Source organism: Pectinophora gossypiella, chromosome 8, assembly GCF_024362695.1.
Source record: "Pectinophora gossypiella chromosome 8, ilPecGoss1.1, whole genome shotgun sequence".
NCBI classification, from domain to species: domain Eukaryota; kingdom Metazoa; phylum Arthropoda; class Insecta; order Lepidoptera; family Gelechiidae; genus Pectinophora; species Pectinophora gossypiella.
Window position 1 is genome coordinate 13,816,368 of NC_065411.1, and position 15,622 is coordinate 13,831,989.

General features: G+C 37.1%; 1 protein-coding gene across 1 annotated transcript in view; it reads left to right on the top strand.

Moving 5' to 3' along the window:
* The first annotated feature begins 8,859 nt into the window (after positions 1-8,859).
* Positions 8,860-15,622, top strand: part of LOC126369274 (uncharacterized) — an 82,086-nt gene continuing 75,323 nt past the window's right edge. Inside the window, exon 1 of the mRNA XM_050013632.1 lies at positions 8,860-9,029. Coding sequence (XP_049869589.1) covers positions 9,013-9,029 — 17 coding nt within the window. The 5' untranslated portion in view covers positions 8,860-9,012. The remainder of the gene's footprint in view (positions 9,030-15,622) is intronic.

A 15,622-nucleotide genomic window follows, 5' to 3' on the forward strand; every position in this document is an offset into this window, starting at 1 on the left:
ACCTTATGTTATGTTTATATGCGGTAGGTATCTATTAGGACCTTCGTGCAGAAGTAATGTGAAAAACCCATAAGCAGTGGGTGTAGATAGATACCGTTCTTTTTGATTTACACCTTAAAATAAACACTATGCTGGTTGATTAGGACTACTAATGTGTAAAACAGTAAGGATACTTTGAACTTCACACTTCGATTGTTAAAAAAAAATAGCATAACAACATTTCTACATTATCTAGCACTGGGGGTCTAAAAAGGCGCGATATTTGCGCGTATAAAAGTAAGTGCGCAATGCCAACAAAATGTCAAATAGCAATATTGCTTTTTTAGGTGAATGCTTCGATGTCCCTTTTAAACACCTGTGCTGTAAGGTTTTATCTAATTTTAAAAGGTCTTTTATAGTCGCCGCATTGTTTAGAACTGTGTTGCACGCGACATGACAGGGTCGCCATGTAAGGATCCACTATCGGGAGATCGAAAGAAGCAAGTGTTCAGGACTACATCTAATTTATTACTGCCCATAATTGATACACAATATTACAATATATCTACTTTATACTACACTAATAAACTATAAGTACTTAATAATTAAGAACTTATAGAAAGTGAATTTTACTCTCAAGAAATTAAGTAGCTAGCTACTTAGTCATGAGCAATATCATGTACCCACTTTAGAACCCTGTCGCACTATCATATTTGACATTTAATGAGACTTGCGGTTTAATTTGTCAAAAAAATTAATGTGACATGGTTTCAAAGTGTATACATATTAGTACTCGTGACCGTACATAAAATACGAGAAACATGATTTAATATACATTAAACTATCTGCTCCACATCTACTGATTCCTTAGATAGTTATTCATCTTATCGCCAATTAACAGTAACAAGATCGTAACGACTGCAGTCAATAATATCAACTTTATTATTGTAGGAAATTAAACCACCTCCTTTTTCGATGTCGGTTAGAAAGTATTTACTATTTAGTAGAAACTAACTAGCGAGAGTGTGACTTATCTCGTTGAGTTAGGTTATCTATAATTTGTCCGAGACCAGCGATTCCTAAAGTGGGTTCCATGGAACTTAGGGGTTCCACGGAACCTAAGGGTTTTAGAAAACCTAGGGGTTCCACGGAATCTAAGGGTCTCACGGAACCTAAGGGTTTCACGGAACCTAGGGTTTCCATGGAACCTAGGGGTTCCACGGAACCTAACGGTTTCACTGAACCTAGAGGTTCCATGGGACCTAGGGATTCAATTCAACGTAAGTTAGGGGCCCCACTAGAACTTGGGGATTCTGTAGTAAAGCCACCAGGGTTTCGCAACATTATTTATTTTTCACTGTTCAATAATACCACAGCGAAACAATTTCATTTTTCACATCAAAAAATACATTTCTACTTAATCTCAGCACTTAGGTAGAAAAAGAGTTTGTCCTTTTTTAAATTACTTACAGTGGCTTTGATTTCTAATGATTTGATATATGGGGTTCCATAAAATTACCTAAAATTTTGTAATCAATATATTATAATATGGATCGTGCCATTTAGAGGATAGGACTGCATGGGAGTAACCATGGAATAGAAGAAAGAGGTTGGAAGGGCCAAGTGACCGCAAAAATCGGGCCATACAAGAAGATTCTTGGTAGTGGTTGCCTGGAAGAAATTTCTTCAGAGCAATAAGGCCTTATTGCCCATTTGTACTGTTGCTAAATGTTTTTTATGTTTTGTTTGTGTGCAATAAAGTATATTTATTTGATTTGATAACTTTTTGAGTACTTACTATGTTTGAGTACTTCAGATACATAAGATAAACTCACGCCTATTTCCTATGGGGGTAAGCAGAAACTATGGAATTCCATTTGCTTCGACTCTGATACACTTCCCTTGCTTCCTTCACATTCATCAATATTATTCAATACTATAGGTATTTGCTAGGTATTCCGTTATCTTAAAAGTTTGGGAACCTCTGTAGAAAATACCTAGGTAGTAGGTTGCCTAGGTGTCCTAAGGGTCTTCTAATAGATTGTTGGGCAATTATTCAATTTATCAACGGCCATGACTAATGGTTGGATGAAGATTTATCTCATTTTGATAGTAAAAGTATAAAGTACCGGTGTAATTTGTAGCGTTTTGATTGCGATTGGAAGCAAGGGAAGTACATTTTAAGATGGAGTTAATTTAATTTTATCTATCAACGAAACATTAATACTTTGACCAGCCGGGTCTGCATGACAACCAATAAACGATACGAATGCTATCTACGTAGATGGACGTCAAACGGCTATTGGTCGAAGCGCTCAATATAATTCGCGCCGCGCGCGGCGCGGTTGTCATGCAGACCCGGCAGTGGTTTATATTAGTTTTAAAACACGCCCAGCAGGCCTAGCACGAGTTGTCAAGTTTGACAGACGAGTTAGGGTTTCTCGTTCACGCATCGACTTGCTCGCGACTTGAATATAAAAAGTGTGTCACAGTCCGCCACAGAAATGATGTTAAAGACTAACTTATGAAAATAGTTGTCTGTTTTTTTTTCTTTTTCTTAGTTCTTCAATATGCAATAGACAATAATATAAGACATTTCCGTTGGAGTGAGACATCTTGAAAAATCGCGGATGTCCCGGTAGTTGCGTGTACCAAGGACCTTATTTTATCTCGCGTCGTGTCGCGTTGCGCTTACATAGCGTGCTAGGCCTGCAGATTAAGTAACATGGAACAGTTTCTCTCTGGGACCGGGGGCCTGTTTAATAAAACTTACAATTGTAAATTACAATGACAATTTGATGTACATTGCGGAGTGTGTGATCACAAATATTTTGCAGTTTCAAATTAGCTACGTAATGAACATCAAATTGTCGTTGTAATTTACAATTGTATGTTTTATTAAACAGGCCCCAGGACACCGTGGTTGCGCCGTGGAAATTATTCGGAATTCGGTTGCGGGAAGCAAGTTGGTTGCGCGACCAGGAAGGCTAATATGCGCAATGTGATAAAATTATCGATCGATAAAATATTTTTTTGCCTACATTTTTGTTTGTTTTTTCCCTATCATGCGTGGCACATGATTTTGTTCGTATTTTGACAGAACGACTTGACTTATTTGGGTAATAGATAATTAGACATAATTATATCGTCAGAATCGATAAAAGGCCGTGACAAAATATTATTTATTTATTTATTTACATTGCGCATGTTAGCTCTATTGGTAGGGTAAGTACCCTTTATAAAACTGCGTGCATTTTGTTGATGGCGCGACTTTGGTAGGGCCGTGGTGTTCTAGTAAGATAGGGCCCTTAACTTAACCGTAATGCACACAAAGCTGGGTAAACGGGACAAACGGGTTGGGGCGCGGGATTTCGTTTGCGGTTTCGCAATGCAGAAAACGTTCTATCTTGTCTTTTCGACCCTGCTGCTATGTAGGGATAAGTCCCAGAAAAAACCGGTTCCAAAATCTCGGGATGTATTCAGTAAATCCCGGCAATGCCGGACAAAGTCACTAAAGAACCGAGTACTCGGGTTTTTGGGTACCTCAACTTACTCGTACTAAAGTATTTCCATATTTAAAATATGTTACATACACAACACAGACGCGCTCTTTTAACATCATAGAAGTATTTAGTAGAATATAAATATTCATAACATACCTACTGCTATATTACCTGTCTATTACTTGTTTCTTAATTATGAAAAAGATACCTGCTAAATTATAACACATTTTTATAAAGCTCAATTCTTTTATGTCCGCATTTTCATATCTGTCTACATAATTATCTTCTAATTTCTCTGTTTTAAATACAACCACGCATTAACACCTAAAAGCCGGACTCACGCTAATTAGTTATATTTTGTAGTAAAAAGTTAAAAAAATTAAGAAATTAGTGCATACGATGCGATGATCACTTTCCCTCTTGTGCTATGTTAAAACTGAGATGAAATAAACAACATAGGTATGTCCACCTCGTGTTTGTAATATTAGAGAAAAAATATAAGTACTCAAAACAACATTGATTTATCTTTTCTTTCCATATTTACAAAAATATATAAGTAATTCAACATACACATACATAAACTCACGCCCGTAATCCCTAATGGGGTGGGCAGAGCCACAAGTAATCAAAGACAACTTGCAGCCACTGTTGATACGATGTCGTAAGCTGGATATGATGAACCTTATGGTGATAAGGGATAAGTAATTCAAATTAAAACATAATACCGGGTTCTTACCGCGTTATTATGAGGGATAATTATGAACCCGGTATTTTGTGTTTTAATTATAATAATAACCGCTTAAACCTCATTCAATGTATATATAATTCTTCTCTCGGTTTTGCCGTAGTCTAATAAAAATTATCGATTGACGCCAGCCAGTATAAGAAATATATAGAAATCATCAGATTGTGTCGTTAAAATACTGAACCATCTTCTTTTTCTATCGTGTCGGTTGTGAGGTGAATTACCAACCTCATCAACCCTGCTGTCAGGGTTATTATTGAGCCGCCAAAGGCCCCTGACGTGGCTCATATAACGACTACTTACACCAGTAAGTAGACAGTAGGTAGTAGTGGAAATTGCTACTTAGCAATAAGGCCGCCTATTGTACTCATTCTATTTATCTTTTGTTTTCTATTTTGTTTTTTCCTGTTTGTGCAATAAAGTATTTGTTATGTTATGTGTAGTAACCGGGACCAACGGCTTAACGTGCCTTCCGAAGCACGGATCATCTTACTTTTTGGACCATCAGGTGATCAGCCTGTAATGTCCACTGAACCATTATAATGTAATAACCATCCTTGGACTTCGTATCAAAAGTGGCTGCAAGTCTCTAGGAAGAAACTTAGGAATAAAATAATATGATGCGTTCGGAATCAGCTGTATTTCCAGACTAGGGAATGACGGTACATTGCAATACATAATTACTTAACTATCCTATACTACAGTCTTCTGGAAACTTGTGGCTGTGGCTATCAAAAAATTCGAACCTGTGGTTTTTATGTTGTACTTACTTAAGTATTTTAATAAAAAAAAATCTACAGAGTGGGTTCCTGCAAATGCTATCAGACATCGGGGAAGGCCACGGAAAAGATGGCGCGAGCAAGCTGGGGACAGGGAAGAGTGGAAGAAGGGAAGAGAGGCCTTTGCCCTGCAGTGGGACATTGAGGGCTATTAATAATAAAATAATAATAAGTATTTTAATAATATGAACTAATGCGGCGTATATGTTGTCTTTTATTACTACACAGGAATCCAACAGAAACCAAAACATGGAAGTCTGAAACAATTGTAATGTCCTAACAATAAAAAGCATTCAATTAAAAATAATATAACCTAACACGTTATGTCGGTATTTTATTGTACCAATATTTTCAGCTTCTACTTATTATTATACCTTTTGGGTCTTTTGGATTTTCTATATATAAAATATATATATATATTCGCTGAATATAATTTCTCGCTGGTGAGTCTGAAGTGATGCCATTAAAATGGAGTTAATGCAAAAATAATAGCGTATAAAGTGTTCGTGTAAGCGTATTATTCATGAGTTTATCTCTCGTGTAGTAATTTGCCTCAAATAATGATAGACGGTGGGCGATATACTCATTTCTGGCTCGGCTTTCCTATGGTAATCTGTTGATAATAGAAAGATTTGTTAGGGAAGTGAGAATTAGAGTCGAAAAACTGTTGTGCAGAAATTGAATGTTTTAGACACTTTGTTAATTACATTAAGTGGTGATTCTGGCGCACGAAAAATTATTTTATTTTAATTTGGCAACTTTAAAAATATTGACAGCCTTTACCCTACTAGCCTACCCTAGGGCCCTGTCTCACTAGGACTCCACTTAGGGCGCTATCTTACCCTGATTGCGTAACCATCAAGACACCAGCAGGCTCTGCACGGTAATCGCGCCGCGCGCGACTCGGTTGTCGTGTCGGGAGGGCTGGTGTCAACTACATATATCTAAGGTTCATACCACGAAGAAAGTTTCGCAACTTTTTAATTGTAACTTGTTATTCGTTATATTCCAATAAAACATTGATATATCTAATAAGATTTATGAAGTTTGATGTAAACATTAATGAAATAAATATTACGCTATCATCGTAGTACTTATAAGATATTTATATACTTACTCTTTAATAGCAGGTTGTAACTAGTATTAGGGATACTAGCCAGAATTTACGAGCTTGTTTATTGTGCTTTAAATGCTTTCCCTTCATAACTTATTCCCGTTACTCTGTCGAAGAGAAGGGTATTTAAAGGTCTTATAATCTTTAATCACCATCTCTCTTTAATTTACCATGTAAAGGTATAATTCATAACATCACGCGGCACTTATCGGGCGGGCAGGGCCACCAGTAGATACATCAATGAGCACATGACTTCCCGACGTACTGTCCTCCACTTTGGCGAATGTATCAAAAATTGTAAAAAAGACATCTTGCAGCCAGTTTTGATTTTTACGACATACTTACTTATGTATAATTAAAGAAAAAATAAAAGAATTGAAGGGAAGAGAGGAAGGGGTAGACCTATGAGAACAGTTATGAAACAAATAAAAGAGAAGGTGCCGGTCGTGTCGTATCAGGAGGTGAAGGTTTTGGCGGGAAGAAGGGAGGAATGGCGATTATTCCACCGACAAAAGCGCAGCTCTTAAATAAAGAGAGAGATGTATAATTAAAATAAATTCACCAAAAACTCACCCAAAAACAATCTCAGTTAGACTGCCACGAGAATTCTAGTCGCTTTCAGGTTTTATTATTTATACAGCACTATCACAGTTAGATTTTACTTGCTAATTAGCATTTTATAGGCCTATAATATTCCTCTTTGATTAAGGTCAAGGGCAAATGTCAACTCTATTCTATCCACCGCAGGAGCCACGATGTCATAAATGAGTCAACAGACTTATTAAAGTTAGTGTAGACGCGATTGCCATGCTACCGTTGCAGCTTTACCCACTCCTGCAGCGCGTTTAACACCGTGGGTTTCGATCAATAAACACAGCAAATTCTGTCTACGTAGACTAGATAAACTTCCTAGGTCCATTGGTCGTCACTCCCCTGTTATCCGTAAATGTATAGAACTACGGTTACATTATAGGAATAGCCTCTGTGATCTAGTGGTTAGAACGTTGGGCTCACACTCTGGAGGTCCGGGTTCGATTCTTGATAGGGGCATTGTCGAAATCCCTAAGTAGTGTGTGAGACTGTTCTTTGTCCGAAAAAGTAAGATAATTCCGTGATTCAGAAAGCACGTTAAGCCGTTGATCCTGGCTCCACCAACTCGTAGTGGAGCAGCGTGGTAGAATATGCTCCATACTCCTTCCGGATGATTGAGGGGAGACTTATGTCCAGCAGTGCGATGTATAGGTAATATAGGCTGTTTATGTTTATGTAAGGTTATATTAGAAATAGCAGTCCCAGTCTGGGTTTCCTGTCGAACAAGTTTGTCGGCTTCGCACAAAGTCCCAAATAGATAAAGTGCTTCTAATGACATTATCACCTCGGAGTCGCAGTCACCACTTACTATCTACAAGCTGATTATTAGAACTGCAAGCTGTATCCGGGTGCATGTCGCTTTAAGTCTTTTTCTCTCTTTATTTAAGAGCTGCGCTCTTGTCGGTGGAGTAATCGCCATTCCTCTCATCTTCCCGCCAAAACCTTACCTCCTGATATGACACGACATGCACCTTCTCTTTTATTTGTTTCATAAATGTTCTCATAGGTCTACCCCTTCCTCTCTTCCCTTAAATTTTTCTTCTCATGATGTTTGTTATAAATGAATCGTGTCGTATCAGGTGACCAAACATATTTCCTCTCCGGTTCTCTATAGTCTTTATTATGGTTCTCTTTTCTTCAACTATGAAAATAAGTACTTAGTTTAAAAAAGTTTCTTCTACTATAAAAAATACTTCTTTCACCCTAGGTTGCCTGGCAGACATTTCACCTGGCTGAAAACATTTGAGGTTATGTTATAATGTGCAATAATGAATTATCGATTGATTGAAAATTTCTTGGAGTTGGTTGCCTGAAAGACGGCTAAGTATTTGCCGTCATCAAAACAATAAAGAAATCCAATGAAATCAAATCAATTTATCAATTAACTAGCATCCACACTTCCCAGTGCATTACAATAAAATAAAATGTATTAATTATTAAATATAATAATACTTATTGTAAAATATAATAATGTATTATTCATTAATAATATATTTAATTAAATAAGTAAATATAATCATTGTAAAATATTTCGTTGTTAAATAATTGCTGGAAACTAAACCCAAAGCTAATAGTTGGCAAATAACAGCGCCGAGCGAATTTACAGGTCTTCCTTCTCGAATGAACTCAGTCTGCGGTTTCCAACAGACTACTCGTAATTAACCATACTCTCTAATTACTCTTATAGAAGCTAAATAGCTCGAATGAAGCTTCCTCAGTAAGTTATGTCAACTTCGAAACGGTATGCGACGTTGAATTGAAAAGTAATTTGAAGAATTTTGGGTCAACAAGTGGGTTTGATGTCGTATGATGCAGGATGTTGTCTCCGCCCTAGTTATCAAAATCACTAAGTTGATTTTTATGAGAAACTAGAGTTATATTTTCAAACATTTTATTTCCTGCATTTATGACTTTGCGACATATTAAAACAGATTACATGCTTCCAAAGGATAGTAAAGTCAAGGCGATTTCCCAAAAAAGGACTTTCTAACTGATACGCGTCGCAAGTAACTGTTAAAAGTCCACTAACCCAGTCCCCAATAGGCCGCAGATGACTAATGCACACCCTGTACAGTGTAGAGGTTTGTTTCTCACAAATATGCATCGAATGCAACCTGCCATCACTCAAGTTCAAGACACACGCTCGCTGCGGTCAGAATCGCCGCAGCCTTCGTCCGAAGCGCACGCGAATTCGCGACGTATCCGAACTCCCGAGAACGATTCGAGTGTATCCGAACTTTAATACTTTAAAAAAAATACAAAGTGTTATTTTTTTGAGTTTTTGTATCCAACCAGCCAGCCATGCAGACGTTTATAAGGTAAGTTTCGCGCGTTTTGTGTTTTTTAATTAGTGTTATATCGTTAGGGTTATGGCATTTTAATTTTGCCGCAATCGTATAGTTTAGTGTCTCATTACTTGCGGATAAGTTCATTGAATCCCATCGCTGTATGTTTCTTACATTTTAAATGACTTATAGAACCTGTATCTATTATAAAATATTATACCGGATGACAATAAAATGTAGCAACTGCGAACATTTTTCCAGTTGGAAAAATCCTTAAGCTTTAGGTACCTATTCAAAAAGCTCAAGCTTAATGGTTGAAAACTTAAAATAATTTCTTAAAACTTATTTGTATACTTAAGTATAATTAAATAAACATGGAATATTTTTCATTTTTAACTTTAACTAACTGAAACTATAGATATCTACTTATTGATTGTTTTACGACATTCATTATGAAACAAGTATACCTAAGTAAGTATTTATTACTTATATTAAAAATGGCTCCACCAACCCGCATTGGAGCAGCGTGGTGGAGTATGCTCCATACCCCCTCCGGTTGATTGAGGGGAGGCCTGTGCCCAGCAGTGGGACGTATATAGGCTGTTTATGTATTAAAAATGTGCTATTTTTCTTATTGTTTTTCGTTTGTTATTTTTCGAATTCCAAAAGCAAAACGAGTTTAATGAAGAGTATGTTATTTTGTTTATTACCGTGATCCCCAGAAAGAACAATGGCGTGATCTCCCATACTGATATAATCGTGAGAGTGCTCTCTGGTAGCTTACGGGGTCCTTTGACGCCTCTCTTATGTGCTAATGACTTGTTTGTGCCATGATTGATAGCAAAGTTCCCGCTAGTACAGTCATGAGTAATATCTTTAGAACCCTATCGCACTATCATATTTTTGACATTTAATGAGACTTACGGTTTAATTTGTCAAAATAGTTAATGTGACATGGTATCAAAGTGTATACATATTAGTACTCGTGACCGTACAGGATACATCCACCGTTTTAATAAACAGATAGTAATATGTAATAAGTATAATACACATGGTTTCTAATGACGAAAAAATTATATTTAATTATGAATGTTGATGACTTAAATACTCGATCTCTGATTCATGTCAGTTGATTAGAGCTAGCTAAGTAACCCAACAAACCATTTATTAAACGAAATTATAATTTCTAAGTACCTCCCTAAGGCTGGACTTTTATTTTTGTAGGTACTTCAATATTTTTTATCCGGCCGAATAAATGAATGCCGTCTGAGGCAAACCTACAATAAATCACGTAAAAAATAGATCTCCCTCTCTCTTTATTTACCTAAGAGCTGCGCAATTGTCGGTGAAGTAATCGCCTTCAAAAAAAAATTGAAAAATAAGAACAAATAGATAAGGAAGAAATAAGTAAATGTAAGATTTCTTCTTCAGCATCTCAAATTGTCTCCATTACAAGAAACACGAAGAAAAAAATAAAACTTGATATTGTGTTTTCAAATGGCTATAAATAGTGATAGTAGCAGGTAGTAGTGTCGGTAAGTAGTAGTAATATATGTATGTAATAATGTTTCTTTTATGTGCAATAAAGTGTTATTGTATTGTAGGTATAGGTATGATAGGTGATCTATTTAATAATTTCATTTCTATTATGATAATATCTATTCTGTTTGACACCTACTTTCATGTTCAACGTTTATGTATAGTGACACATTGAACTATCGAACATCTTTATAATACTTAACTCCTGTTTCAATTCCTTCACTAACATAATTGGCTCGATCATAATTGACAGCGATACGGCTCACCGCCTAGGTATCTCGTTGGTCTAACAGAAAGCTCGGTGAGGTGTGGATACTTAGTTCATCTTGCCATGGATGTACCTCTAACTACTCCAGAGCTTAAATTTGCACTGTAGAGAATGATTTGTGGTCTTCTTCTTCTTATCGTTTGGATTGAGAGGTGGATGACCAGCCTCATCAACCCTGATGTCAGGATTTTATTGAGCGGCCAAAGGCCCCTGACGTGACTCAAGTAACGACTACGTACTTGATGATTTGTGGTGTTCGTTACCCATATAATCATCGGTCCCGGGTCACCCAATGATGCTCGTCATGGAATCAGATCGGAAAAAGCAGATATTAGTATTTACATCTGCATGAGCACGCACGCGATCACTAGATTCCAACTAAGTATAACTGGAAAAGACATTTTTACGAATGTTCCTTGTAGTTCGCACTGAAATATTTTCTCTAGTTTCGTTGTCATTTTTAAGTTTCTGCCGAGCTTTGCGCCCTACTAGTCACCCTCAGGCCTGTTGTCTTAAATTTTTAATTAATAGCCTATTTTGTAGAGAATGTAGAGAGTTTCGTAGAGAGCGTAGAGTTTGTGAACTTAGGGTTTGTATAGTTAGGGCGTGTATATTTAGAAGCTTGGCTCTACATGAGATCTGATAACTTTTTGACATTGCAATCGCTATGATCCCGTCTTGGCTATATTTTACATGAAATGTTTTTGGGTGGGATTCATTATACATATTATACGTATTTTAATCACCTTAGTAAGTAAGTAAGTAGTATTTAAACCAAACTCTTCTTCATAAAACTTGAGTTAGTAGTAGAGCTGTATAATTCATCAGAATTTCATAATTTTTCATGAATCTAGTACACGACCCAATTGTCACAACTAAAGAAAATCGTTCGCAACTTGGTTAAGGCCCCTGCTCAGGGTAAAAAGCAGAGCTTCAAAGTAATTTGGTTAAACAAAGACGTTGCATGAGTAATAAATCACAGCCATAGTAGGCCTTATAAGAGGTTCTAGCCACAGAAACGACACAACTCAAACCCTGATTCATTCCAATAATAAAAACCATTCCCATCCAGGTGCGTACAATTTGCTATGATTACCGCGTCATCTGCATCCCATGCCTGACTGACTCACTCATGTGAACGCATTTGTGAATAAATATTACCACTCTACGCACTAACTATTATACTCCACTTAGTAATTATGGCTGGTATAGGCAGGTGTTTTCCTAATTAAATCGTTATGTCAACTTCCTGTTTCTATTTTCAGGTGTAGTTGTAGGGATAACGAGTGTATTAGACAAGTTTGTTGTTAAAACATCTAATAAGTTTACATATTTTCACGAAAATAATCACACTTCCCATTTGTCCGGCCAAGTGGTAAATGCCATCTGAAGTAAATCTACAATAATATACGTCAAAAAGGCTGTTTTATAACATGAAATGTACGTATGTAATGTGTATGTGTATGTATGTCTGTTGTATTGTATTGTATTGTAATGTACTGGGTGCACGCAAAAATAAAGTTAAGCTATGTTGCCGGGGATGAAAAGAAAATAACTCAGTACTTATACACAATATTATTTATTATTTATTTAATATTATTTGTCATACTTATTGCTTCCTTTACCTATACTTATACCTTGACATATTAGTACTTAATCATTTTTGTAGACAATTATGTTCCCAAACCCCCTAGCATTAACAACTTGTGTTGATTTTTTGTCTTCTAGTGTATCTATTTAAGATCCCCTAAGTGATTTTAGCACAGCTTCACAACCACTAAACAATTCGCAACAAAAGTAAGTAGTCCTATAGCAGTCTAAACAACTACTGGATACCTAAATATATCTAACTTCTAACAGTTTTTGTCTAGACGCATGCGATAAAAGGGAAAGTTTGTGGAGTGTTCTATTGAGATAAAACATTTACCCTATCATTAATGAATCAGGGATGTATAGTTAGGAGGGATAAGAAAATGTAAGTAGGTAGGTATGTAAGTATCTACTTACATACTATCAAACAGAACGTCAGTACGTCATTAGTGGTTATATTTCAATTTAAATAATGTTTTTTGGCCACAAAAAAAAAAGTTTTCGTCTCGAGCTCCTCCGTGCTTCGGAAGGCACGTTAGCCGTTGGTCCCGGTTGCATAGCAGTCGTTAATAACCACCAATCCGCACTGGGCCCGCATGGTGGTTTAAGGCCCGATCTCCCTATCCATCCATAGGGAAGGCCCGTGCCCCTGCAGTGGGGACGTTAATGGGCTGGTGATGATGATGATGAATGTTTTTCAATAGCTCCAATGCGCGGTACGAGCTAGACATGTGTCCAGGAGCAAGTTTTGACCCGTCTATTAGGATAGTGATGTATCAGTCGAGATTTTCCACGTCACAACACTAGTGAGATTATGCCGATCGATTCTTTTCTATCTAACAATCACTGTTCTTATTTTAAATAGGTTTGTCAATAAGTATCATCATAGAAAGTCTAATGTTTTAATTTAAAAAAATACAGCAATAAGTATGTACTTACTTATATAATTATCTTTTCTTATTTGTCATGTTACAAAAAGTGTGTTCACGCACCCGTAACTTTTGTTGTCAGGATGTGGACAAATAACTTATCCAAAAATAAAAGGGTTCAATTACGGTAAATAACTCACTTAATTAATTTTTAATTACTCATTTACTGTTATACTTAACCGTAAACATTTTAAATCACTTAATTCAAAACAGAGCTGTGTGTGAAAATATTAAGTGCATAAGCATAATAAAAAGTCATAAAAGAAAAAAACCTTACAAGCTATAAAAAAACGTATATCGCCAGTAGACGAGTAGAAAAAAATAAATAAATGCGATAAAAGAATCGAAACGGTGCGTAATTATATCGTTCGGTAATTTAACTACTTATCCCAAAACGATTCGCAAACACATAATTAGCCAGGCCCGCATTGAGAGATTTCAAGGCTTTTTTGACTGGAGGTTTGTGACCGCACCTTCAAGGTGATGGGACATATCTGTCAACATAGAGTTTATCGAAATAAGTATGGGGGGGGGGGGGGGGGGTAAAAAAGGCAAAAATGAAGCGATTCATTTAAGAAAGCAATATTGCTATTTCACTTTTTTGAAATGTCAAATTGCAATATTGCTTTTTAAATGAATTGTTTCAATTCCGTTGTAGCCCAGTTGCTAGAATGCTTGCCTCTCACATTGAGGTCGCAGGTTCGAATCCGGCACAGGCCTAAACCAATGATTGTCGAATTCATGTTTGGATCATAAAATGATTATCACGCAAGGAAACCCACGTTCCCGACAAATGCATTTTCGGTGGTATGTGCCTTGCCTGTATTGGGCTGGTTTTGCCTTCGCGGGTTGGAAGTTCAGACAGGCAATCGCTTCTTGAGAAGAACCAGACATCTCAAATTCGGTCACGGATGGAAAAATTGCGGACCCTGTGAAAACGGGATAACGCTAGGGAGATGATTTTTCAATGCACCTTTTTTGGAACCCCCGTCTACTCTAAGACTGAAATACAAAGAGTGAATGAAAGTTAAGTGAGTCGTATCTATTAATCATTCAATGACCCTTACATCCAATATAGGTCAATTATAAATAGACAAAAAACACAATAGGCTGCCTTATCGCAGGTGTATGTTCACATAACTTTATAACTTTTGATTGTTTCGTTTGATTGATTCGCAATGCCTACAGTGATAAACATAGTTTTTTTTAGGTATTTACTCGTATTCGATAAGTACCAACGCCATTATCTGGCTTTGTACATGTACTCAGCATTATAAGTGGCCTGTAGTTGACCGGTTCTGACAATATTGATATTTTATTGACTCGTATAACTGTCTCCTCAGGGTAAACTACATACATACATACATAAACAGCCTATATACGTCCCACTGCTGGGCACAGGCCTCCCCTCAATCAACCGGAGGGGGTATGGAGCATACTCCACCACGCTGCTCCACTGCGGGTAAACTACACGAAACGTATAATTAGGCGTATTAAACCACGTAGGTACTGTCGACTGTATACTGTTTAATTTAAGTACTTATACTTATAAATAAGTAAATAGGTATTTATACAGAGTAAAGAGGCAGTTATAATACGAGTAAAGGCCGATGCAAATTGTTCGTTAATTCCTTCGATAACCAGAGCTGGAGACTAAATCCATGGCTGGTAAGGTGGTCAGTGCAACACAAATCTATACATAATCACAGCATGAAATAAGAAAGCCACCAACCTGACTGCTGCTGCGCCGGGCTCCAAACCACGGGACCGAGATACCTATACCGCCGACAGTTCCTTGTTGTATTCACCAACTTAACACTCAGCTGAGTTGAATTAGGTATTGTCCAACATTAATAACACAATTTCCGATAGATTAAACAGTTTCTTCACAATAAATTCACAGCAAACAAATTATCCGTGGTGAACCCCGTGGTCGGCGCGAACAGAGTGACGCCATATTGGTTTCGACCAATAGCGTGGAATGCCGCGGCTCGCATAAGTCGAGGCGGCAGATTCAAATTTCAGCCATGAGTATAGTTTGCGTGCACATAATCCTCCCCCCCGAACCAAGGCCTGCCTTGGTTATCAACCAACCAAACCTATGGTAACCTACAAAGCTTCGACACGGGCCGAAGCAGAATTCCGTTCCCTGTCCTAACTTCTGCTACGCGCGTAACCGAATCCGAACCAGGTAAAAGACGCAAAATACGAGCGCGTTTCCACTTTAGAGGAGGATAGTTGTCCTCCTTAATCAAAACTAAATCACCGACCTTAGGAGCTTCCGAATGCGAAGTCCATTT